This window comes from Panicum virgatum, chromosome 8N (genome assembly GCF_016808335.1).
Source record: "Panicum virgatum strain AP13 chromosome 8N, P.virgatum_v5, whole genome shotgun sequence".
NCBI lineage: Eukaryota > Viridiplantae > Streptophyta > Magnoliopsida > Poales > Poaceae > Panicum > Panicum virgatum.
This window is the reverse complement of record NC_053152.1, coordinates 41612995-41637973: the sequence shown is the minus strand read 5'-3', so window position 1 is coordinate 41637973 and position 24979 is coordinate 41612995. Positions and strand designations below refer to the sequence as shown.

The following is a 24979-nucleotide window of genomic DNA, read 5'->3' as shown; positions in this document are numbered from 1 at the left end:
CTGCTGCTGCTTCTGTTCTGTTTGTTTCGTATCGTTGCTGCTCTGGTGTAGAGCGTTTCCGGTGGATCCCCTAGAATGTAGGAATGCAGGGTAGTGTAGTGTCTGCTGCTCATTTATTTCTCAATACAATTTTTTACATGACACTGGCGCAATTCAATCGGAAATAAAACTTGGCTGTACTGTATGATAGTGCACCTGCCTAATCTGAAGACAAATCGTATGGCATATTCTTAACAAAAAGAGCTAAAAGCCGGGCTCAGATCGCCTGGAGCCAGAGAAACGACACGAGCATGAGCAGCTCGAGCAGCCATCCCACGGGCGCGGCGGCGGCTCCGGCGCCGGACTTCCTGACGGTGAAGGAGAAGGGCGCCGGCGGCGACGTGGACGGCGTGGACCCGTTGATCACGCCGATCCCGAGATCCCTGCAGTCCGACCCCAGCGAGCCTGCGTGGTCGGAGACCAGAACACGAGGCCGGTTAGATAGGCATAGGCTTGAGCGTTTCATCAGAGCAGAGGTCATGGAGGCGGGCCGATCGCTTACACTGGCGGTAGCAGGGGTAGGAGGTGTCGTTGAGGAGGTTGGCGTAGCCGTCGCGGCAGCTGCAGCGGTGGGTGAAGTCGGTTACCTTCTCACAGGCGCCGCCGTCGCCGCAGTACTGCATCAGGCACGCTGGCGAAACGAAAGGAAGAAGAAGACACTTCAGCCATGGGTTGGGTTCAGCTGGCATCAGTAGCACTACATGGTTGGAGGGAGCTAGCTATTACGGTCGAAGATGGAGAAGTTGGGAAGCCCCGGCGGCGGCGGCGGTGGCGGCGGCGAGGGAGCCGGCGGCGGGGACGACCCGTCGCAGCTGTTGGTGATGGTGCCTGCAAGAGGAGGGAGAAGGAGTCAAAGCTAGCTGCACCTTGACTTCACATTTCTGACCGCGTGACACGTGCCAAAGGCTTCATTTTTTTCTCTCTCCAAGTTTTCCACCGACGGCCGCTGCTGCCGAGTCAGCAGAATCGCCCTTCCGAAGGAATAGGAAAAAAAAAGTAAAGCCCCGTGCCAAGACCGACTCGCAGCACGTGTTGCGCGAGGAGGACTTCGACGCGCCAGGGTTGACTTGGAACGCCACCGATCAAGCCTGCGTGTTCTTGGAGAAGCAGAGATGGAGGGGGAGGTTCTTACAGTTGGGGATGACGCAGGGGAGGTAGGGGAACTGCATGCCGCCGAGGTGGAAGCGGCTCCAGCCGGGGCGGCACTGGCACGCGAACCCGAAGGCGTAGTCTTCGGACTCGGCGCACGCACCCATGCCGCACTGCGCCCTGCCGCACTCGCCGGCCGCCGCGGCGCCGCCGGCCAGCATCATCGCGGCGGCGAGAGGCGCCAGCAGGGCGAGCAGCCCGGCGCCGCGCCCCATCCCTCGTCGCCGGACGCCGGCGGCCGGGGTCAGTTCAACACCAGGACAGGAGCGCCGGCCCCTCGGTCGAGCCGCCGCGCCCGAGGCGAGCTCCTCCGCCTCCTGGCCTCCCGCGAGGAGGGAGGACGACCGGCGCAGCTGCTGGCTAGCTGGCGCTCGGAGAGCTGGAAGCGTCGTCGTGTGGTGACTGGTGAGGCTTGCGAACCCATGCTCTCGCGTGGAAGATAAAAAGGGAGAGCAAGTCGTCAGATTTGACGAGCGATCGCAAGTTCAGAGGACTGGAACCTTTTTTTTTTTGTGTTTTCAGATTAACAGAGATCGGAACCTGACGGGTTCTGGGCCGTGTTTGGTTTGTGTAGCGCAAGCTAATGTAGCAATTTTTGACAAATAATTAGAGGTATAAATAAAATATATTTTACAAAATTAACTTCACAATCCGCGCTACTTTGCGAGACGAATCTAATGAGGTGTTTCAACACACGATTAGAGGATAGTTACTGTAGCATCACTGTAGCCAATCACGGATTAATTGCCGTCATTAGGTTCGTTGCGAAAAGTTACATCCACCCGTGAAAAGATTTTCCAAATAAACTTTGTTTAGTGCTTCATACAGACAAGATTCTCTCGTAGCGCAACTAACGCTACTTGCAACCAAACAGGGCCCTGGCCTCTGCCGCGTCGTTTGGTGTCCGGTGTTCTTGGCCGCGGGCGGCGTCAGGTCGGTCGGGAGCTACCAGCTCCGTTTCATCTAGAAGACACATGCAGGCGACTAAACTGAACTACTCTGAAGCTAGCTGTGCCGTGCCGTGTCCCTCGTGTAGAATGCGGTCAATTCCCCGGGATTAATTATGCTGTTCTAGTGTTCTTGTATATATTATTGTTATCTGTTGATTTCTTCTTCGCTGCTGGAAAAAGGTTAATCTGCCCGTTTTTTTATCATTTAGCTAGCCTTGTGGGCTGAGGTTGGAATGAATGGGCGGCGCCGGATCTGTCTGTCGCTCGATCGCCATGGTTGGTGGGTGCGGTGCTACTGCTTCGAGAAGGTTTATGTTTATTTGGTTGGCCCTTTAACTGCTCGATTTGTCTGACGAATGAACGAACCAACGAGTAACACGCAGCAGCTGGTTGAGCTGCGTGTAATTCGATTCCCTTTAGAGTAACACGAGCAAGTATTATTATGATGGGCTATAAGAAGACTGAATGTTAAGGTGGAGGAGAGAAACAAAAAATAGGTTCTAAAGCTTACAGCCAACTTCGATACAAGAATCAAAAAATAAATAAGTCATATATTAATGGTGGAGAGCTAAACCAGTATATAAGTGGACTCAGAGATAAGCTGCAAAGGCTCTTGCAGCTAGCAGCAAGTTAAATTATTGACCTTGCTCTTATGGTATTTGCCCAACGCCGGCTGCAAGGCTGCCAAGTCGCCTTGTTAGGGCAGGTCCTACTAGCATTTATTGTGTAGCAGTGAGAGAGCGAGTCTTTCCGCCGGCTCCTAACGAGCATTTTACCAGCTGCCTGCTCCACTCTCTCTTCTACTTTCTCTCTCCCACGCAGTGTTTCATAAACGGTAAACAGTTAGTCACCTACCGTTTAGCCTATTATTCGAGCAAAATGGGTATTTAAACTGGAAAAATGAACATTTAAATGGTCAAAACAACCGATTAAATGCAAACGGTGTACCACTATATAGTGTTTAAACGGTGTGTGAACTAACTAAATGGCCGTTTAGGTGAACAGTGCTCCCACGTAGGATCTCATCGGCTCCTCACCCACCTATAATACTAGCTCAACAGGTTGTAAGTAGACTGAATGCTGAGGTGGAGGAGAGAGAGGAAAATCGGACTGTGAGCTTACAGTCGGGTTCGACACAATAATTAAGAAAACTTGTGAGATAGACAAGTGAACTATATATTAATGTTGAAGGACTAACCATTATACGAGTAGGTTGAGAGGTAGACTACAAGGATACTTGCAGCCAGCAGCAAGCTAAGTTATTAACTTTACTCTTAGACTTTTTTCGGTTATATGAGATTTGTTCCGGACTGAGATTAATGGGTATAATAAGAAAATCATGATTACAATAAGGTATGAGAATTTATTCTGGATCATAAACTGATTGAAATAAAATAAACTCACGATAGCTAAAATAAGAGATTATAAGTCTACTTTTTTAATTAGTTTCCTATTCGAAATAAATTCTGATCTCTTATCTTGTTATACCTATTATTCCTTATCCGGAATAAATCGCGAACAACCGAATAAGATCTTAGCAGGATTTCCATGCGTCAGATGCTAATATATATTTAAAGCTCGTGGAAGTTTTCCAAGAGAAAATATATAAATTTTGAAGCGCGAAAGGGATTTCCTTGAGCTTAGGCAAGGACCTAGCTACTCCCCGTTGGTCAAATTACCGGGCGTTCTAACAGAAAACCTGGTCACATGCTGGAACATTGACTTGCCGGTAGCTTCCAGCATGTTTAATTTGGCAACGCGAAACATCAAATGCCATTTGTTTTAAAAAGTAATTAATTAATATCTTCCTAATCATATTTGGTTTTACTGTCGTACTAAGTCAAACTTGTCTGACTCTTACCAAGTTTATAGAAACAAACACTACGGGAGACGCCCCCTTTGCCGTGTGCCCAAAGCCTTAAAAGCCCACGACAAAGGGTTTGCCGTGTGCCGCACATGGCAAAGGGCACACGACAAACAGGCATCGGCGAAGCCAGCCTTTGCCGTGTGCAACTTCTGGGGAACACGGCAAAGCCTTTGTCGAGTGCCAAGGGTGACCCACGTCAAAATTTCTCGGGCGACCGGCCAGATGATGTGGCAAGGATCTTTGCCGTGTGCTTTCCCGGCCTGGCACACGGCAAAGACTGAATCTTTGTCGTGTGCCAAGGTATTTGCACACGGCAAATAATGGTCGCTGGCACTGTTTGCGGGCTTCTTTGCCGTGTGCCATGGTAAATGCACACGGCAAAGAGCCCAGATTCTATTTGTTTTTTTGTTTATTACGTATATGGTATCCCAAGCATTACAAGCATTTTATATATATCACAATAAGCATTTCATGTATCCCAAGAAGCATCGCAGGCATTTGATATTATCCAGAAATGCACAGATGCAAATAAACTCTTGTTTCGTTCATCGACAACCACAAGTTCAAGTCAAGTCCATACAAGTTCATACAAGCTCATACAAATCAAGTCCATACAAGTTCAAGTGTAAAGCTAGCATATATGTCCCTAGAAATAAAGTCCATACAACTCACGGGGCCGACGGCGGCGGTGGCGGATGTTGCGGCCACATCGGCGGGGGCGGCCATGTAGGCGTCGGCGACCAACCTTGCTGCGGTGGTGACGGCTGCTGCTGCTGCTGAATCCAAGCCACCCATTGAGGCGATGGCCACACAAACTGCTGAGGCGGCTGAGACGGCTGCACCGGAGGTGAGAAGTCAGGATTCACTGGCCCATCATTGGATGCCGCCGACTGATTCTGCACATAAACGAATATATATATTGCATGTGTTATATAAGAATTAAGTTACGAGCATTCAAATTTAGGCATAATAATTTAGTTACATAAGAATGAAACTACAATCATTAGCTTAAGTTGTAAGTCATTGTAGATATATCATAAGGCATTATTCTTAAGTCATTCTAGATTAATGCTAAGTCACTAAGACAAATGAAACTCGATAGGAGTCAAAACCACTTAAGGTACGAGGAGTTTCTGCCCGACGAACAAGTGGGGCCGGAGGAAATTGTGGAGGCGAAACACCCATCGCCGAGCCCAGGCTTTGCATAAATGTTAGAGCTTGATCCAATTTTTGCTGCATGTCGTCCCGCTCGGCCCTCCACCTCTCCTCTGCCGCCTCCTGCCGTGCTTGGAAGGTTGCTTCCATCTGAGTCTAAAAGATTTGATCCTAGGGTTAGAATTCAAAGCGAACGTATGTAAAAACGGAGGAACGACGGATGAAACAAAAATAACCTTGACAGCCTCAATCTGAGTCTGTGTAGTGTCTGGCCGTGGGCGTATGGCAGGGCTTGAGCTAGTACTCCTGGCTCGAATCTGCGAGAGAGTGGGAGTAGTCGCCGTGTCGACTAAGCTGTCGCCAAACCAGTACCGTCCATGCTTCAAGCCTCCTCCCGCCCTCATGACGACTTCTCCATTAATGGGCTCATTGATCGCATCAAACTCCGGTCCATGATCTTCTTGTGCCATCGAGGTGTACCCACTGAGGCGGCTGTGGACGCTTGCGTTGCTGTACACTTCGGGCGGATCCTGCGGGTTGAAGGTGACATCGGACGTCGCCTTTCCTTTGTGGGCCAAACAGTATGCCTGGACTTGGGTGCAAGGCACACCACCATGTGATGCCGACTGCGAAAAAAAGAAGATGATTAGAAATTATGCAGAATTGAGCATTAAAATAAAGAAATTAATTCACATACATATCTAGTCGCGTACGCCTTGAGGTTACGGTTGCCTTGATGGTGCGATGCACCTGGCATCAGCAAACGCAGCTGCCAGGCAGCCTCGTGCATCTCCAACCACTCTTGCGAGCACCACCGGTCCACTATCATTTCCCAGCACGGATAATCATTGGCAATTCACCACGGAGGCACCTGCACATCATCAATATCTAATACATTTAAGAAGAACAAATGGAGCATAGTTGATAACTCCTTAAGATTGAGTATTTACCCGCAAGTATTGTTCCCGGGTGAGTCTGATGTCTCTCGCAGGTCTTTTGTAGGTCCTCACTTTTGTGATCCTGGCCTTGTAGTCGATGACGGCCTGGATGCGCGCCTCATAAAGCATATCCGCCACCAGCTTGTAACAAGCTCTGCTAGCCACCTGCATCGCCCTGGGCATCATTCCCTCCTCGCATCTGTAGAAATCCTGCACAAAAACATGAACAAAGTCATTATTTCAAAACCCGGTGCAATGAATATGATGTATTCGTAAATGTAGTTCCATGAAGACTTACCCATAGTTCACTCAACACCCGGTGCTCCTTGTTGTTGAATGCCCTGCCTTCCTCATCTGGTCCATCCAGTGCAGCGATGTAGTACTCCCACGAAGAGGCTGGCTGACGTACCCCAGCAATATCCATGGCGCCTGGGTAGTGTCGCTTGCAGAGGAGTCCCAGGATGCCATTGGCCATGCGGTTGTGAGCAACACCTGGAACAACTATCTCAAAGTTCCTGCGCAAGTTATTGAGAGATAATATTAGTGTCAATTATGATTTTGAATATATCAAAAGGAAACGTATTGAAATCTTGTAAACTTACTTACCTTTTCCCGTCATGTCGGAGGACCGGTCGGTGCTCTAGAGGTATCGGACGATCCGGGAGCCTCGAGGGGCCTCGCTGCCAGACAGCAAGTACGCCCAAGTCCTCCTCCTCCTCTGCCCCATCCTCCTCCTCCTTCTCCTCCTCCTGCTCCTGCTCGTGCTCCTCAGCACCGGCCTCCTCCTCCTCCTCCTCCTCCTCCGCCACCTCCGCCTCCTCCTCCACAAGAGGAGCACATCTCCTGCTCCTGCTCCTCCTCCCAGCCCTCCCTCCTACAGCCGTGCCGGAGCCCTCAGCGGCATCGCACGTCGATGAACCTGCTCCACTCCTCCGACTTCTCCTGCATGTCTGTCGAGTCCTCTGGGAGGACTCACCTGCCTCGGTAGATCTACCGCCCAATAGGTCTGTGAGTGACCTCATCAGACTTCTGTTGCGCCCCGCCATCACCGAACAATCTCCTGAAATTAAAATGAGTAAATTAATTAGTAGATATCATTAAAAGTAGTACAATTAGTATATAAAGTAAGTACAATGACTAAAACGAACAAAAATAGTAAAAAAAATTAATTAGTATAGTTCTTACATGTATTAAAAATAGTCATCATGATCCGGACTAGCCGGATCATATGTCTCATCATCGCTATCACGTGTGTCGATATAATCACCATCGATCTCCATAGGAGGAACGCTGTCATCATCACTGTCATTGTCTAAGCGTAATCGCTCTAGTAATTCTAAGTCCTTGACATTGTGAACCTCATCCCCTGCATCGTCGTTATCAATTCTTTCATTGTCCAGTTCCATTCCCATCGCTTCGGTTAAGTCTATCTGAAAAGTCCCATCTAGCCCATCTTATTGAAAGAACTCACCGGCATATGTGTTTGGATCTATGTTGTAATCTTCATTGTTCGGGACAGTAATTTATCGTGTGGCGATACCTTGTACACAACATCCCAACCCTTGAGACGATTGTCGGTTTGGCACGGATATGAGAGATAATAAACTTGCGTAGCTTGTTGAGCCACAATATAGACATCATCTCCTGGATACACGGACGCTTGTTGAACTTCAACTAGCCCAAGATTCAGAGTCCGTCTCACAGCATGATGATCAAACCAATGGCATTTGAATATGAAAGGTTTCTGAGGATTCGACCCATGAAACATGAGTTCATATATTTATTTGATTCTTCCATGGTACTCGAGCCCATCGTCTCCTGGCGTAAACACTCTAGAATTTGTGGTCCTTCTATTCGGTCGACTCTACTCGTGACTTGTTGTGTGGAAGCGATATCCATTCATATCATAAGCTCCAAATGACTTGACCCTATAGGCACAACCATTGGCAACCTGACGCAACTCGGCATTCACTGAGGCATCAGTTTGGGTCTACAAGTTCAAGCAGGCCAAATTATGTACACGCCCGAGCAACTTGTAAATTCATACTACAAAAGAGTCACGACGTAGACATTACCTTTTGTTTGAACCAAAAAATAAAATCAAGCCTTCCATTTCCCGCACCCTGTCTAAGAAGGGTCTCAGCTTCCTGGAGGGTAGGTATCCTTGATCGATGCCAGAATTGCACATGAAATTCCCTGTTCGAAAGAGAAACGAACGGGTTGAATGCCGTAAAGGGAGTACTCGAGAACTAAATGAATGCAGAGAACTTATTGTATGTACGGCTGCACTTCGGATAAGTTGGTCAACACATATAGCATGATACTGCGCCACTCTTCAAAATTTAAGGTCTTGATGCTCGCAACACTCGCACTTTCGAGTTGCCCTTTGAAAAGGCTGAGATTCGAGTCAGCTTCCCCAGCATTGTAACATGAGGGTGGATTATGCACGCTAGGAAGATTCTCAGTATAATATTTCAATGTGAAGTTTGACACCTCCTCTAGAATGTATACCTCTGCGATGGAAGCTTCAATTTTGCATTTATTTTTACATTTAGTTTGAAGGACTTTTTGACATCTCTCAATTGAGTAGCACCAACGATCTTGCACTGCCCCCCCATTCGTGCCTCGTACTGTAGGTGCAAAATCATATGCTGCATCGGGTTGAAGAAGCCTGATGGAAATATCTTCTCCAACTTACAGAGCAACACAGGCGTCATTCTTTCCATTTCTTCAATAACAGTCAGAGATAACTCCTTAGCACAAAGCTGGCGGAAGAAAAAGCTCAACTCTGCCAGCACTTGCCAGACTTGATCAGGGAGGTATCCTCGAACCATCACCGGAAGAAGCCTCTCTAACCATATGTGGTAGTCATGACTCTTAAGCCCGTTAATTCGCATAGTAGACAAGTTGACTCCCCTCCTCAGATTCGCTGCATACCCATCAGGAAACATTAAGGTTTGAAACCATTCTAGCACTTCCCTCCTCTGGGGCCTCGTCAGGACAAAATTGGCCATAGGCTTTTTCCATGCCTTGCCTGACCCAGGAGGCCTCATGTCTAGCTTCGGTCTATCGCATAATGTTGCTTGATCCACTCTGGCCTTAATGTTGTCCTTTGTCTTCTCTGCAATGTCCATGAGTGTTCTGAATAGTGCCTCAGTGACATTCTTTTCAGACTGCATCATATCAATGTTATGTGGAAGGAAGAGATCGTGCATGTAGGGAAGCCTCCACAATCCCGACTTCTGTGCCCAGGCATGTTGCTCACCATATCCTTCAAAACCACCTTCTGCATTGGCCACAAGACTATCTAACTGAGCATGAACACCAACACCTGTCATAATATGAGGGGGAGGGTCCAGAACTTCGACACCTTTCGTGAAGTTCTTCTTATCGCATCTGAATGGATGGTCAAGAGGGAGGAATTGTCGATGTTTATCGAACGAAGAATATTTTCCACCCTTCCGCAACCATATGAACATCAGAGCTGCCTTGCATACTGGGCAAGAGAACTTTCCGTGAACACACCAGCCGCAGAATATCCCATACGCTGGCAAATCATGAAGGGAATAATGGTACCAAACATACATTCTAAAGTTTGTCTTTGTAGCTCGATCGTATGTCCAAACCCCTTCCTCCCAAGCATGGAGAAAATCATCAATCAGGGGCTCCATGTAGACACTCATATTATTTCCCGGATGTCCAGGAATTATCAACGACAAGAATATGTTCTGTCGTTGGAAAATCACGCCTGGAGGGAGATTGAGGGGAATAACGAACACAGGCCAACAAGTGTAAGGTGCAGCCGACATTCCATATGGATTGAAGCCATCAGTTGCTAGGGCAACACGCACATTACGAGCTTCATCTGCTTTGACTTGATGAATCCCGTCAAAGTAGGTCCATGATTCAGCATCGGATGGATGTACAAGCTTATCAGGATTGTATCGAGTTCCCATTTTGTGCCATGTCATCTGTTTCGCGGACTCCTCGGTCATGAATAGCCGTTGGATCCTCGGTATGGGCGGAAGGTATCGTAAGACTTTCACGGGGACCGCGAGCTGTCTCTTCTGACCATCACTAGTCTCTACCTCTATGAACCTAGAGGATTCACACTTTGGACAGTATTTTGCTTCCGTATGCTCTTTCCTAAACAAGATGCATCCTTTGGGACATGCATGTATCTGCTCATACGGCATCTTCAATGCACGAAGGAGTTTCTATGCCTCATACATGCTCTTTCGAAGAATGTGACCTTCCGAAAGCAGAGTGCCAATAACTGTCAACATAACATCAAAAGCATCTCGACTCAGGGTAAACTGGGACTTCACGGCCATCAGGCTGGCAATGGCATCCTGTTGTGAAACCTTGGTATGCCCATGAAGGGGTTCTTGTGCTGCAGTCAACATGTCATAGTACGCCTTCGCGGTTGGCTCTGGCTCCTCCTCCCTACGTTCTCCCACGAAGTGTGCTTCATGAAAGTCATCTAACATATCTCCTACCCCGGCATCAGCATCACGATCTTCAATGTGTTGCCTAACAATCTTGTTTCTCATACGATTGGCTTCATCATGGTAGGTCCACCGGGTATAGTCTCTCGTAAATCTATAATTGCAAAGATGTTGTGTCATGTCTTCCCGTCTCTGTCGACGCGTGTTTCCACATTTGGTGCAGGGACACCAAGTGCATGAGCCTCCTTTAACCTTTGAAAATGCTCGATCCAAGAAAGCCTCGGTCTTTTGAATCCATTCCAAGATCAAGCTCCCCCTTGTTTCCAACCGGAGTACATCCACGCACAGTCATCTATACTCTATCATGTCAACGAGTTTTATAATATAAAATACCCCGAGTGCATCTACACGGTGTCTATAGTTTCTAATAGGTAATGATAGGTCCTAATCCCACCCGAGGATGCGTAGCTGGGGCTGGTTTCCATGCTCTACTACGATCCGGGCCAGAATTTCGGCAGCACCTCCCCGCTGTTCTCCAAATACACGTCCCGAAAGGGAGATTGTGTATCCGAAGAACAATGGGGACGTGCTGCTGAAAGTCTGTCCTGGATCGGAGTACAGCATGAAAACCGACCCCATTACGCATTCTCGGACTGTCCAAAAACCGTGGACAATTCGAAACATATACGGTTATAGATATGCACTGATTTGCATATCTCCATCTGTATCTGTTCCTAATGGGAGACGCCTAATTGTTACGTGAACTTCTAGAAACTAATTAAGGAACATTCGTAATTAAAACTCTCAAAAACTAATTGAATTTCCATACTAAATAAACCAAACTACTAAAGTATAACTAATCTAATTGCATAAACTTACTAAAATAAACTAAACTACCTAAAATAAAATAAACAATTAACTAAAGTAACTAAAAACGACTAAGTTAACTAAACTAAGTTAAATAAACTAAGTATTCAACTAACTAATTAAAGTGCACAATAAAACTAATTAACTAAATTAATAAACTAATTAAGGAAACTAATTAAACTAACTAAAAATTTGAAAATTACCTCCAGAGGGGGCGGCGGCCGCCAGCTAGGCCGTGACCTCGCCGCCGCGGGAGCTCCGGCCTCGGCCTCTCCAAGAGCTCGGCAGCGCCGGCTCGGCACTGGAGGGCCGCACGGCCGGGGCTCTAAGCGGCGCGGCGACTCGGGGCGGCGGGGGAGCGGCCGGGGCTCGGAACGGCGCGGCTCGGGCCGGCGGGGTCGGGGCTCGAGCTCGGAGCGGAGGGGTCGGGGACGGCTCGGGGCTCGGGGCGGCAGGGTCGGGCCCGAGGTCGGGGTGGCGCGGGCGGCGGCGGGGCCGGAGGCAGGCGGCGCGGGCGGCGGCGGGGCCGGAGGCAGGCGGCGCGGGCCGGTGGGGCTGTCGGAGCCCGAGCTTTGGGCGGCGGCGGCGCCGGAGGTCGACTACGGCAGCGGCGGGGGTGGCGGCGGCGGCTTGGGAGTCGGCGGGCTCGACTGCAGCGTGTGAGTGAAAGAGTGAGAGTGAGAGAGCGGGCGGGCGGCCGACAACGGCTAAGTGACTGGGAGCTCCCTTTCCCGTGTGCTTTAGATCTTGGCACACGGCAAAGGTGCCGTGTGCCAAGATCTAAAGCACACGGCAAAGGGCTCCTTTGCCGTGTGTCCCCCGTGCGGCACACGGCAAATAATTTTTCAAACTTTTATTCTAAAACAATTTCTATAAGCTGTACCTACCCAAAATACATACAAATTAAAGTTAACAAAAATTGTCACTATACTTTACAATGCCTTAACGTGTACCCAAACGAAAAAAACCTATTATTTTATGTGATTGTAAGGTTTATTTACTTAATATCAACAAATACATCGTTTTCAATTAATTTGTTTCAATATTTTATGTTATTCAGCTTTTGCAAATTTTATACGTACCATGATAATCTGACTCAACATTTCATTCTCTTTGATTGTATTAGAAAAAGAACTATTATTTTATGCAGTTGAAGCTCAAGTTCAATAGATCATGTGCTATTGATTACTTGAATTTTTTTAATAATTAGCAAAATAATCCAAAAATTAACCGAATTATGCCATTAAACTACCTAAGCTGTGTTTTGCAAATTGAAAAAGTTTCGAAACGAACCGCCAATTCGTTCGTAACATTGAGTACAAACCTATACGACTCATTCTCGACTCTATGGATATTCTGTGCAGATGTTTCGATTCATAACTACTGTACGGGCAAACTTATGCGAAGCATTCCAAATTTTTTTCATAGTATCTACACATGAAATAATGACAGCACAACAAATTTCATAATTTTCTGAATTTGTCTACTTTTATTAGAATTTTAAAATGATTCGGGAAACGTTCCGGATCATGGTTTGTTACAAAGATCTCCAAAATCTACTTCCGTTTCTACCACACATGCTCACATTGGACTCGCTATTATGTCTATCAATTTTATATACATTGTACTTCACTAATCAAAACACTTCCAGTACAAGCATAAAAAATTCGATTACTGACATTAAATACCTAAATATAGCAAATATATCGAAAAAATTACCAAAGTTTAGCATTGAGCAAAATGTCCTGTATTATTATACCAAAAAATTTTCGGAGTCCAAATTCAACTCTTTTGGTACACCTTTGCCGTGTGCTCAAAATAAAACACACGGCAAACAGAATCTTTGTCGTGTGCTTTATTGAGGCACACGGCAAAGGGGACAGTCAGCCAAACGCCGTGACTGGCCGCCATCTTTGCGTGTGTCTTCTTTTAGGCACACGGCAAAGATTCATGTTTAGCCGTGTGTCCGAGATTCGCCGTGGGCCGTTTGGTCTGGCGCACGGCATATATAGTCTTTGCCGTGTGCTGAACCTTTGCCGTATGCCTGTATTCATGACACACGGCAAACCATGCCTTTGCCGTGTGCCCGACGTTTGGCCCATGGCAAACATTTCGGCACACGGCAAACTAGGTTTTCCGGTAGTGAAACACCTACATATGCAACATCAAACTAGCTTCTTTAACCATGGAACAGCATTTATTTGGTATTATACACTGATACATTCTTCTATAGACTTGGTCAAAACTATAAAATTCTAATTTAGGATAAAAATGGATACGATTTAGAAAGGGGGGATCACTTTGAGAATCAAAATATATTCGAATTGAAAAATAGTAGCTGCTAAGATTGAAACTCCCCAGAGAAAGTCAATGGCGCCAAGCATTCATGACCCCAGCGAATTTTCAGTTCCGAGTTGGACCACGTAAAATAAAAAAAAATCTACTGGGCCAAATTTAATCGGGCTCAGTCAATTCGGTACGATGTGTACCAAGGCCCAACCTGTACAAAACTGAGTTTCAGTTGTGCCTGTGCCAGTGGGTCATCCACGTGATTTGCCGACGCTGACAGAGTCTAGAAAAATGGCATTTAGCCTTGCGGACTGGTTTAAACTGTAAAGGAAGGATTTTTTTTTTTTCCTTCGAAGCAAAATTTCCACATGAGTTAAGGAGGAGTAATCAGCTAGCTGCATCTTTTATTTCTCTTGGGCTAAGCTGTATGATGAAACCTGTAAGGAAAATGCAAGAAGCTGAACGACAGTCTTGCTTCTGAAGTTCTGAAATGCAAGAAGCTGAATAACATTTCTGACTTTCTGTACAGGGAATTTCAAATACAAGAAGCTGCTAAAGTATCATAGTATAATTTCCCAGACAACCCAGATAACATGCTAGGTAAGCCCCCCAACCCCCAAACCCTAACCTGAATCTTCATCTTCATTCAATTTTTAGTGTAAATCTTGGTGATTGATGGATAAGTAAGATTTTAGTCGATTGACGAGGAGTAAATCTGAAAACAAAATGCATAGAGATGAGAAGACATGCTGGCTAGGAGGAAGGAGTGGGTATGAATTCAAAATGTCCGAAAGTTTTCAATAAACCGGTCACCACCGACAGACTATATCCTGAAAAGTCCTGGACAATTAAATTCTGCTCCTCCAAATAGCTGGAAGAGTGTACCATATTACATTATATTTCCTTACTTTAATGAGCCGCAAGTAATCAGTCGAAACCGTCGAAACGCACCCATGCCCTATCCATAAAGTCATAGAATTCGACTTCAATTTTTGGATGGCACATGCTACGGATCTTCTCAAATAGAGCCTTGGTTTGTGAAGAAGGAGCAGAGAACATTGTATGACTGAAGAACAACTTTTTGAGGATTGGTGCATTGCATCTACATAGTTGCTCCACAAATTCCAATAAATCTTCCTGAGAACCTCTATAGGACGTGATTTCCACCTCTTCAAGTGAATTGAGATCAATGCCATCAATCCTGCGACTCTCCTCCAAGCGACAAGGGCAATATGACGGGCAACGAAGCCACTGGAAATAAGAATTTAACAACAATAAAACTAGTGGAGAATTTGTGAAAAAAAAACTCAGCTAGGTCTAGTAAAACGAACGTAAACAGCTACCCATGTAACCAACAAAGTTTCCTTTGTTTTTTTTAAATACACTGAACAAACATACTCATAACATCAGCTGCCCCTCAACACAAGGTAGAGTGCGTAGAAATTACCGACGAGTAGCTACTTAGATCAAACATTTGTACGGAAACCTTCTTTGTGCTGCTACACCTCCTCAGGAGATGCAACATGACTGGTGCCAAACCATGGCAACTCCACGGTATGGTAATGCTCAAGGTCTGAGTCTGACACTTGGGCAGCTTGGTTGTGTCATTCAAGAAGCTTTTGTATGCCTCTACTCCCTGTCATGAGCAGAGACAAAGTAACCATCACTGGATCATTATATCAGAAAAAATGAAGCAATTTCCTTTGAGGAGATTCTGATGACACCAACGCACCGGTGGAATACAGACTCCCAGTCTTAACTGATCAACTCCATCGAATTTCTGCATCAGCATCACTGCCTCTGCAGAAGTTTCACCGACGTCTAGTAGCTGGAGGCGGCGGCGGCCGGCGTCTTCGAACCGGTGGCGGTGAGGGTCGTAGGTGGCACACGACCAGACCAACCCTGCAAGCTTGGGGGCAGAGACGCGAGCCTCGCCAATGGCTCCCACTACGTACAGGTATTCCAGCCCTGGGGTGGCGACCTCCAGCCGCCGTGTTCTCGCGACGCTGAGGCTCAGCGAGCGCAGCGAGCCGGAGCGAATGGAGATGCCGCGATCGCCGACCAGAACGACGCCGAGCCGCAGGTTCCTCAGGCGCGGGCATCGCGTGCACACGAGGGCGGTGACCTCACCGCCGTCCATGCGGGCGAAGAGTATCGTCAGGGAGGTCAGCGCCGCGAAGGCGCCGGCCGGCCGGAGCCGGAGCCGCCAGCCGAGGTTGAGGCGGAGCGCGATCGTTTTCGCTCGTTCGCACGCGGGGAGCTCGAGCGCCGCCCGATGGAGGACGGCCTCCGTCTCGTCCGGCGGCATCCTCGGCCGCGGCATGAAGAGGACGAGCTCGCCGGCCACGCGCCCGGCGGCGAAGCGCAGCCACCGCGCGACGCGCCCGGCCGGGACGTCACCACCGGCGGCGGTGGGCACGACGATGACGAGGCCCTCCAGGCCCAGGGTCGTGTCGGGCCCGTCGGTGGCGTAGGCGGCGAGGGCATCGTCGACGGCGCGCGCGAACGAGGCCGGTGCCGGCGGGGGCGCGTCTTCGAAGCTGCCGCTGTCGAAGACGAGCTCGGGGAGGTGTGTCCAGACGCGGCGCCAGCGGCGGGAGAGCGCGCCGGTGCGCGCCGCAGCGCGGACGGAGCCGAGGCGGAGGAGGATGCTGTGCAGCAGCTCGTCAGGGAGGCCGCTGATGCGGTCCTCGCCGGAGAAGCGGCGGTGCCGGCGTCGGCGGCGGGGATGATCTTGATCCATGAGCGGCAGTCCTAGCAGTCGAAGGGATCGTGGAGCGTTTGGATTTGGGAAGGGTTTGGGGGCGGACTCGCTCCAGCCCCTGGTGGGTGGGGCTTCGTGCTTTGTTAATTGGCCTCGTTCCGTAGGAATATAAATCTATATCTTAAGGCAACATTTGTAGTATTAGAGTTTTTTTCCATTAAATTAAATTGTGTTTTGAATAGACTAGTGCATACAATTCAATATGGCATGAAAACTAGTGGCCTCGACCTCGAGAGAGCCTACACTTCTATTTAACTGCAGACGATTTCTATTTCCATATTTGAGGCCTCAGAGATCCTAAACTTGAGAAGTATTGAGTATAAAGGAGTCATCCTTCTTTCCTTATCAGCATAAGCTTTATAGATGATGGACGTGGTCGCCGACCACGTAGCCACGTAGGCGCAAGAAGGAAGAGGTCGTGCAGAAAATGTGAAACTACATATTTGGGAAGGGTTTGGGGGCGGACTCGCTCCAGCCCCTGGTGGGTGGGGCTTCGTGCTTTGTTAATTGGGCCTCGTTCCGTAGGAATAATAATAATCTTTATCATAGCTTAAGGCAACATTTGTAGTATTAGAGTTTTTTCCATTAAATTAAAATTGTGTTTTGAATAGACTAGTGCATACAATTCAATATGGCATGAAAACTAGTGGCCTCGACCTCGAGAGAGCCTACACTTCTATTTAACTGCAGACGATTTCTATTTCCATATTTGAGGCCTCAGAGATCCTAAACTTGAGAAGTATTGAGTATAAAGGAGTCATCCTTCTTTCCTTATCAGCATAAGCTTTATAGATGAGGTCGTGCAGAAAATGTGAAACTACATGTACATGTGACTACAAGATCTATCTCAACCGTTGATTCCTCTTTATCTATCTAATCTTCCCCGTCGCGCTCTCTCGGGGGATGCCCTGGCCATGGCGGCCGCGGCGGCTGGCTCCGGACATCTGCGTTCCCCCGATCCTCCGGTACGCCGGGGGCATGCGGCGGCAGAGTCCTCTCACGGGCAAGCCGCCGGCATGCCATCGGATCTCCTGTCCCCTTGCGGCTCGGTCTGCCTGGGGCCGCGCTGGCGGTCCGGGCGCGGCTTCGCCCGACAGCGGTGGCGTCCGCGCTTGGCGTGCGGCGTCCACGGTCACCCCGGAGGCGTGCCTAGGCGCGGCTACGGCCGTCCGCGAGCGCGCGGTGCGACCTAATGGCGCGGTGGCGCCTGTCGGCTTCGCGTGCTTGGTGGAGACGCTGTGTCGGCGGCGGCGGTGCTCCCGCGGTTTCTCGTCGTGAGGGCTCCGACTTCGACGACGGAGAGGCTAGCTCCGGGTTTCGCGACTACTTCTGGTGACGACATCTTTATTCTATTTTCGCATGTGTCTTCCACGCAAATCAAGAGGCTCGTGTCATCTTGGTTTCAATCTGCGGATTCTCTTACTCCGAAGACGAGTTCCATCTTCACTTCGTTCAGGTGGACTTTGCATGTATCTATTTTGGACACTTTGTAGTATAGTATTCGCGGCAGACGAGGCTACAGATGATTTGCTAGACTTGGAGTTTGTGGCTGTTTGAAGTTGGCCAAGTCTGGTCCGTTTGGTAGCATTGGCTTGGCAAGAAGGGGGACACCATCAGGTGACTTTGTCTATGTGCTACTTGTTCAGTACTAATTCTTCGGTGCCATGAAGAAATTTCAAGGTCTGACCTTAACTGGTTGTACCTGGCAATGGTCTTACTGAAGGCATTGTTTGGATTCCGAAGAATTGCTCTCTAAGGTGAAAATTTATGATCTGGCCTTAATTAGTTGGGTCACTGTATTGGCGGTGCATGCGCGTACCGTTTCCACGTTGGTGACGTTGTCTTGGGAGCTTTATTCGAAGTCCAGGTGTTGCTATGGTAATAAAGGAGGCAATGAGTTGAAAATGAAATTGTTTGTTGTAGTTTACTACGGTATAATTTTTTGTCATGTCGCCCTTTTTGTTTCTTTTACTCTATAGGCTGTGTATATCATAGTTATTTAGAGGTCGGGTTGGATCTTATTATAATTGTGGCCTTGTTTGTTTCCCAAGCGCTATCTAGCGCTTAGAATCTCGCATGCATACTGTGCTAAATGAAATCTATTTGCAAAATCTTTTTAGGGATATGTGTAACTTTTCGCGACGAATCTAATGACGGTAATTAATCGATGATTTGCTACAGTGATACTACAGTAACCATCCTCAAATCGCGCGGTAAAAAACCTCATTAGATTCTTTAGGGTCACTGGCGCGGGGGTTCTGAAGTTGGTTTTGTAAACTGACTTTGTTTGACACCGTAATTAGCGGTCAAAGTGTTACTATTCACTAGCACGCTGCAAATCAAATAGAGTCATCTTATATCATTGTCTAAGATCAATAAAGCTTCAAAAAAAAAAAGTCTAATCTTTGATTCGCCTCACCTACCCGATGTACTTTCACCCATCCACGATCGATCTTACCATTGAATAAAAAATGAGGGGTCATGATAACACGTGTGATCGCATATCCAACCGTCGATTCACTTTTGCCTACCTTATGTACTGTCACCTATCCATGATCAATTCTCACCGTTGATTCGAATATAAAAGGTCACGATAACACGTCTAGTCATATGTACATGCGAAATATCGGGTCCACGTGCCGGCCGCGAGGCGAATCGCAACCCACGACATCTTTCTTTTCCATGGAGATGAGGACTAATATTTTGCCCGGAAAGAGAAGAAACACCGCGAAAAGGAAAATCTTTCGAGTTCAATCTCCATGGCATGTTTTCCCAGATAATAAACCATAACGCTAATTCAGTAGTAATTTACATGCATGCAAGAATTTCAGAAGCTTCTACTCCTACGTTCATGCTCCATCGATCTCTGGTCAGTTCTCCGGCGACGGCACGGCGGCCCTGCAGCACGGGCAGGCGCCGTGCGCGGCGAGCCACGGCAGCACGCAGCCGGGGGTGGTACGAGTGGGAGCACGGCAGCGTCGTCGTCGCCGCCTCCGCCTCCGCCTCCGCCGCCTCGCCCCGCCCCCGCACCTCCTCGAGGCAGACCGCGCAGAGCACGGGCGACGGCGCCGCCTCCGGAGCCGGCGCGCTCGCGGTCTCCTCCCCGGCGCGCCGCGCGACGCGGCCAGCGTCCGGCGCCTTCTTCAAAGACGCAGCAGCTGATGACGAGCCCGGTCCAGGCTGGCTGCGGGCCTCCGTCTCGGTCGGCGCTTGATCGGCGCCCGCCGCCACCGTCTGACGCCGGCGCCGGGAGCCCAGCGCCGCCGGCGACCCTCCGTCAGGCGGGACCCGGCGCCGTCCCTGCCTCCTTGAAGCATGCGGCGGGGGCGCGCGTGGCAGCCCGGCGTGCTCGCACCCGGGCATGCCGACGGCCGGCGGCGGCTCGTCCCGCCAGCGGCGGCGGTGGTCACCCGGGCTGCACTGCCCCAGGTCATCGAGCTCCGGCGCCGCCGCGGCACGGCAGTGCATGCGGCGGCGGCGCGCGAGGCAGGTGACGGCAGCCAGCATCGGCATCGGTGCTGCTTGTGGCGTGGGGGAGAGGAGGAGGCTGGATTTGGCTTAATTAGTGCGGGCTTAACTAGGTGCTGCTTGTGGTCTTAAGCAAGCATGCTTACGAATTGCATAATGCCTATCCGTTCCTCACGTAAAGACAAAAAAACGAGCAAAAAAAAGATGAATTTGGATAACACTTGGTTTTATTTGAATTTTCGAATTGTTCATATCAAATGCACACGGATTTGATACAAACCCATTATTAAGCAGAGGCAATTATGAGTTAGGTCTGACATCTTTCTCAGTATCCATATCAAAATTAGCACTATGTTTATTTATGAAACCTAACAGTATGCTTTCGAATATTATAATAACATTCTTGCAATGACACGAGGAAGCCGTCATGTTTCCAATCAGAATATTTTGAGATATACTCCCTCCATTTCAAATTATAGATTGTTTTGACATTTCTAAATTTATAGTTTTTGCTACGTAATGTTATGTATATTTAAATGTTAAAATCTATGAATATAGAAATGTCAAATGATCTAATATTTCAAATGGAGGGAGTCACTACAGAAATGACCTGCGGTCCAACACTTTACTCCCGGTCACTATTGGACCCGGGATCAACAAAGGCTTTGGTCCCAGGTCCAATGGTTAGAGGGCAGTGGGGAGCTTTAGTCCCGATTGGAACCACCAATCGGAACTAAAAATCACACTTTACTTCTGGTTGGTGGTTCCAACCGGGATTAAAGGTCCTGGATAGTTAATCCGGGTTGGTTGCTCTAACTCGGATCAAAAGGATTTTTAGTCCCGTGCTGGTAGTCCTGGTTCCAAAACCAGAATTAAATATTGTTAGAAACCGGGACAAAAGTCAAAAGACCTCATCAGTACTAGCGAGTACTTCACTGGAGCAACGTCGAAAGGACAGGTTTTGCCGTTTTGGTGCCCAATCCAACGAACGGGAGTTACCAAGAGCATATGCTGAGCAGCTCCTACATTGACCGATGCCCCTGTTTTTTCAAGAAAACCATTGGACTAAGCAAGATGTGAAGGTGGCACGCATGGAGATTGCTGCTAGTTCAGGCAAAACCACGGCACCACATTTAGAACATCCATCACCTCCACCGTGGACATTTTCGCCACAAGTTCTACAGGATCATAGCATGCCGTATCTCTTTCTCTCTTTTCTTTTTTGTGTTTCTCTTTTTTCAAGTTTCCTTTCCATCGACACCTCATTTCCAAAATTGTCGAACGGCAGCGGGTTGGGCTTGATGTTCGTGGGCCAGAAAAATCTAATTCTAGTCCAACCAAAGCAATGAACGAACAAATTCCAAAAATTTCACTGCCAAGTTCAAATTTCGGCAGATAGGAAATTTTGTTCGTACTAGTGAGGAAATCTCAATTTCAAATGTACCCACTAATTTCTTCCACTATTTTACATGTGTCCCTACTAGCTGACGTGTCAAAACTAACTATTCCCAGAAATTCGAACACATACCACAGCTCCTGCAAAAAACATGGAATTGAACAGAGACACAGCATCAGGATTCAGAAGCTCATCTGCCAATACTCCAACCACTGTACACCCTGCATCTACAGTTCTCTATGTTACAAACTTTCAGTTGCTTTTCAAAAAAAAACAAAAAAAACAAACTTTCAGTTGCAGTCTAAAACAAACCAACCAAAAAAAAGAGAGAGAGAGCTCCTGTCAGTTGCAGACTTGCAGTATAGCTGCAGCCTCAAGCAGAGCTGGACTGCCACGTGCCACGTGCCACGTGCCACGTCACCGGAGGGCCGGAGCAGAACAGGTCCACGTCAGCAGCAGCGGCGGCGGCGGCGCTAGGCGGCGAGGGCGTCGGCGGCGGCCGGCACGAGCGCCCGGCAGCAGGGGCAGTCCGGGTGGATGGCGAGCCAGGGGAGGACGCACTCGGAGTGGTACTTGTGCGAGCAGGGCAGCCGCGTCACCCGCTGCCGCCGCTCCCGGACCTCGTCCAGGCACACCGCGCACACGTCCACCATCGACAGCGTCCGCGTCAGCTCGGCGCGCCGCCGGTCACCGCCGCCGCCGCCCGACGGCGCCGCGGAGGTCGGGGCCGGCGGCGGTGCCCCGCCGAGCTCGGCCTGCTGCTGGTGGTCTTGGTGGCTCCGACGACCGCCGGAGGTCGCTCTCCCCTCCCGCTCGCCCATCAACCGGCTCCACCTGCGTCGGTAGGCACGCACAAAGACAGCACAAAACTGTTAGAACATCATCAGGCAGTGAGCAGATCATGCATCATACCAGAAGTGCTTCAAGAAAACAGAGCACACTGATGACTGGATCATCAGGCGATCGAAAGGGGACCCAGATCTTCTCATATAATCGAGATTAGTTTCTAACTTTCTATCACCTCAGCGTCCTTGTGGTTGCCCCTTCATCTGATTCGAACAGATTCAGGAAGGTGTTCTCGCTCGTCACATGCTTGCACATGCAAGATTCGGTCCTCAAAAAGAGAAGGCAGTGGCGATATCACAATAATTCAGGCCCTAGATGATTGATTCCTCTAGAACGGTAGCCGGTAGGTATACTAAAAATCCTGTGATGTGTGGTGCTGGGTGCTGTTACGCCTACCTTCTGCTACTGATCTGATCGCACAGTTGAGACAGCAACGGACATGGAAGTAACTCGTCATCCGGAGCCTCCAGCCGATGCCGCCATCAAACCGGCTTGGCCTGAGCTTTTACTGCTGCAAATCTGCAATTAAATGAGATATCTGCTTGCAGCGGCAACTTCGATTCGACCTGAACTGCTCGATCATCTATCTGACTAAAACAATTCAGTGAAACCGTTGCGTTCAGCACAGCAGGCAGGCACCATGGTCGCATCCGACAAGCTCGCCACGACGAGCTGAGAGGTTTCTTGTGCGGAGCAGAGAATTGGCGATCTTGTCTGCTCTGTCCAGTCCAGTCGCTTGGTTTTGGCGCGGCACGTATGTTTCCGGCGAAGGGGAGCGTGAGCAGTCAGGGGGGAGGGAGGAGGGAGGAGGGAGGCGGCGACGGACCTGGACGGGCACGGCGACGCCGGCGGCGGCAGCGGCAGCGGCAGCGGCAGCGCCGCGCCGCGCAGCTTCTCCTCGAGCCGGGCGCGCGCCGCCAGCGCGGGCCCCGCCACGGCCGCGGCCCCCGCGCGGTGGGCGCCCGCGTGGAGGAGGTGGTGGTGGTGCTCCCCCGCGCCCGAGGACGCGGCGTCGCCGCGGTAGCGCACGCGCCGCCGCCGCGCAAGATCCACGCCCGGAAGCATCCTTCCGTCCCTAGCTCCTCCTCCTCCTCCTTCCCGGCGGTCGGCTGCGGTGGGACCCGGGGTTCTCCTCGGCGCTGGTCCTAGCTGCTGCTCCTCTAGCTCGGTGCGCGGGAGCTGGGTGATTGGTGGTTAAGGTGGTGCGCCCCTCAGCCGTGGTAGTAACCGTGAAACTTCCTGGTGATGATCTTTGTTCGGGTATAAATAGTGGCGGTGACACGCGGCTGGAGGAAGTGGTGGTGGTGGTGCGGGGGGAGGAAGACGACGACCGTGGCGTGGTGGACCGCGGGCGCGGGAGGAAACTGCGAGGAAGACGACGCCGCGCTCCATGACGTCTCCCACTAGCAGGATGCACTAGCAGGATGGGAGGAAAAAAAAGTCTATATCACCCCCTCAACTATAGGGTTGGACTACATAACCCCCAAACTATGAAATCGTCTATATCACCTCTGAACTTTCCAAAACCGGTCAAATTACCCCCTAAATCAGTTTTTAAAAATCATATTAAATCACAAAAAAATCATAAAATAGAAAATCGAATTGTGTTAGACTCCAAATGAGTAGATCTACACAATGAACATATAATATGGTATACTTTAGTACAGTTTTTTATAGCTATGAAGAAAAACATAGATCTAAAGCTACAGCAAAAAAATATACTAAATCATACCATATTATATGTTCATTGTGTAGATCTACTCATTTGGAGTCTAACACAATTCGATTTTCTATTTTATGATTTTTCTGTGATTTACTATAATTTTTCAAAACTGATTTAGGGGGTAATTTGACCGGTTTTGGAAAGTTCAGGGGTGATATAGACGATTTCATAGTTTGGGGGTTATGTAGTCCAACCCCATAGTTGAGGGGGTGATATAGACTTTTTCCCAAAATGGGATATATGCTACCGTGGCGAAATTACCAGACCACCCTCCGAGGGTCGGAGCCGGACCTGCCTGACAGTGACGGCGGAAAGGAGAAGGAAAACACGTTGCCCCGCCGCCCCCCATATAAATTTAGTACATATTTTCTCATTATGATATGCATATGCAACATTTTGCCTTTTACCTTTGCCATTGCCAACTTACAAAATGTTTGAGGTCATGTTTAGTTCACGAAATTTTTTGAGTTTTGGTACTATGAGCAATTTCATTGTTATTTGACAATCAATGTTCATGCTTCATGGACTAGTTAGGCTTAAAATATTCGTCTCGTCATTTACGGTTAAACTATATAATTAGTCATTTTTTCGAACTACATTTAATGTTCCATACATGTGTTCGAAGATTCGAAGTGATGGATATTGTTGAAATTTTTTTGAAATCTAAACGTGGTCTGAATTAATTAAAGGGAAAAAGGGTGCAATGCAACCGCAAATTCGTGTCGTGTGATGACCCCCACCGCGCATCCTTACCCCGAAGCAGGGCAAAAGGCCCCAAGCGCCAAGCTGCACGCCGCCGGTTTGTCCCACCACCGCGTGTGAGCGGCGGTGAAGCAAAACCACAGCAACGCAAAGCCGGCCGCCGCGGATGATGATATCCCGAGCCCCCCGACGACGATGATATCCGCTGACGGTGACAGTCTGATAGATCATCTTGCGCCTGGAGCCAAGGCACCCAGCCGGCTCCACAATCCAAGTCAGTTCTTTGCAGCGTGAAGACGGCACGAACTTTTTTTTTCCTTTTTATTAAAGCATCTCCAAGAGCTCTTCTATTTTGTTAACTAGATTTAGAAATTATAC

At 48.9% G+C, this 24979-nt stretch overlaps 2 protein-coding genes across 2 annotated transcripts; both read right to left on the bottom strand.

Moving 5' to 3' along the window:
* Positions 1 to 78: 78 nt before the first annotated feature.
* On the bottom strand, positions 79 to 1689 carry LOC120686364. The gene is made up of 4 exons (XM_039968565.1): positions 1172 to 1689; positions 766 to 867; positions 542 to 670; positions 79 to 444 (listed from the first exon to the last, which is right to left on the bottom strand). Exons 1-4 carry the CDS (start codon positions 1401 to 1403, stop codon positions 257 to 259), a joined length of 651 nt encoding a protein of 216 aa, XP_039824499.1. The 5' UTR covers positions 1404 to 1689; the 3' UTR covers positions 79 to 256.
* A 19591-nt stretch (positions 1690 to 21280) lies between these two features.
* Positions 21281 to 23552, bottom strand: LOC120686089 (E3 ubiquitin-protein ligase SIRP1-like). Its single transcript, XM_039968248.1, has 2 exons — positions 23003 to 23552; positions 21281 to 22164 (listed from the first exon to the last, which is right to left on the bottom strand). The coding sequence occupies exons 1-2, from the start codon at positions 23239 to 23241 to the stop codon at positions 21804 to 21806; spliced, it is 600 nt and encodes a 199-aa protein (XP_039824182.1). The 5' UTR covers positions 23242 to 23552; the 3' UTR covers positions 21281 to 21803.
* Between the last annotated feature and the right edge of the window lie 1427 nt (positions 23553 to 24979).

What these genes read in the sequence shown, in the direction of transcription:
- LOC120686364 (XM_039968565.1), bottom strand. Translation starts at nt 1,403, where the DNA reads ATGGGGCGCGGCGCCGGGCTGCTCGCCCTGCTGGCGCCTCTCGCCGCC. An exon ending in CCCCTGCGTCATCCCCAACT is followed by an intron (nt 868 to 1,171) that starts GTAAGAACCTCC and finishes CTCCTCTTGCAG; the next exon opens with GCACCATCACCAACAGCTGC. An exon ending in CAACTTCTCCATCTTCGACC is followed by an intron (nt 671 to 765) that starts GTAATAGCTAGC and finishes TCGTTTCGCCAG; the next exon opens with CGTGCCTGATGCAGTACTGC.
- LOC120686089 (XM_039968248.1), bottom strand. Translation starts at nt 23,241, where the DNA reads ATGCTTCCGGGCGTGGATCTTGCGCGGCGGCGGCGCGTGCGCTACCGC. An exon ending in GCGTCGCCGTGCCCGTCCAG is followed by an intron (nt 22,165 to 23,002) that starts GTCCGTCGCCGC and finishes CTACCGACGCAG; the next exon opens with GTGGAGCCGGTTGATGGGCG.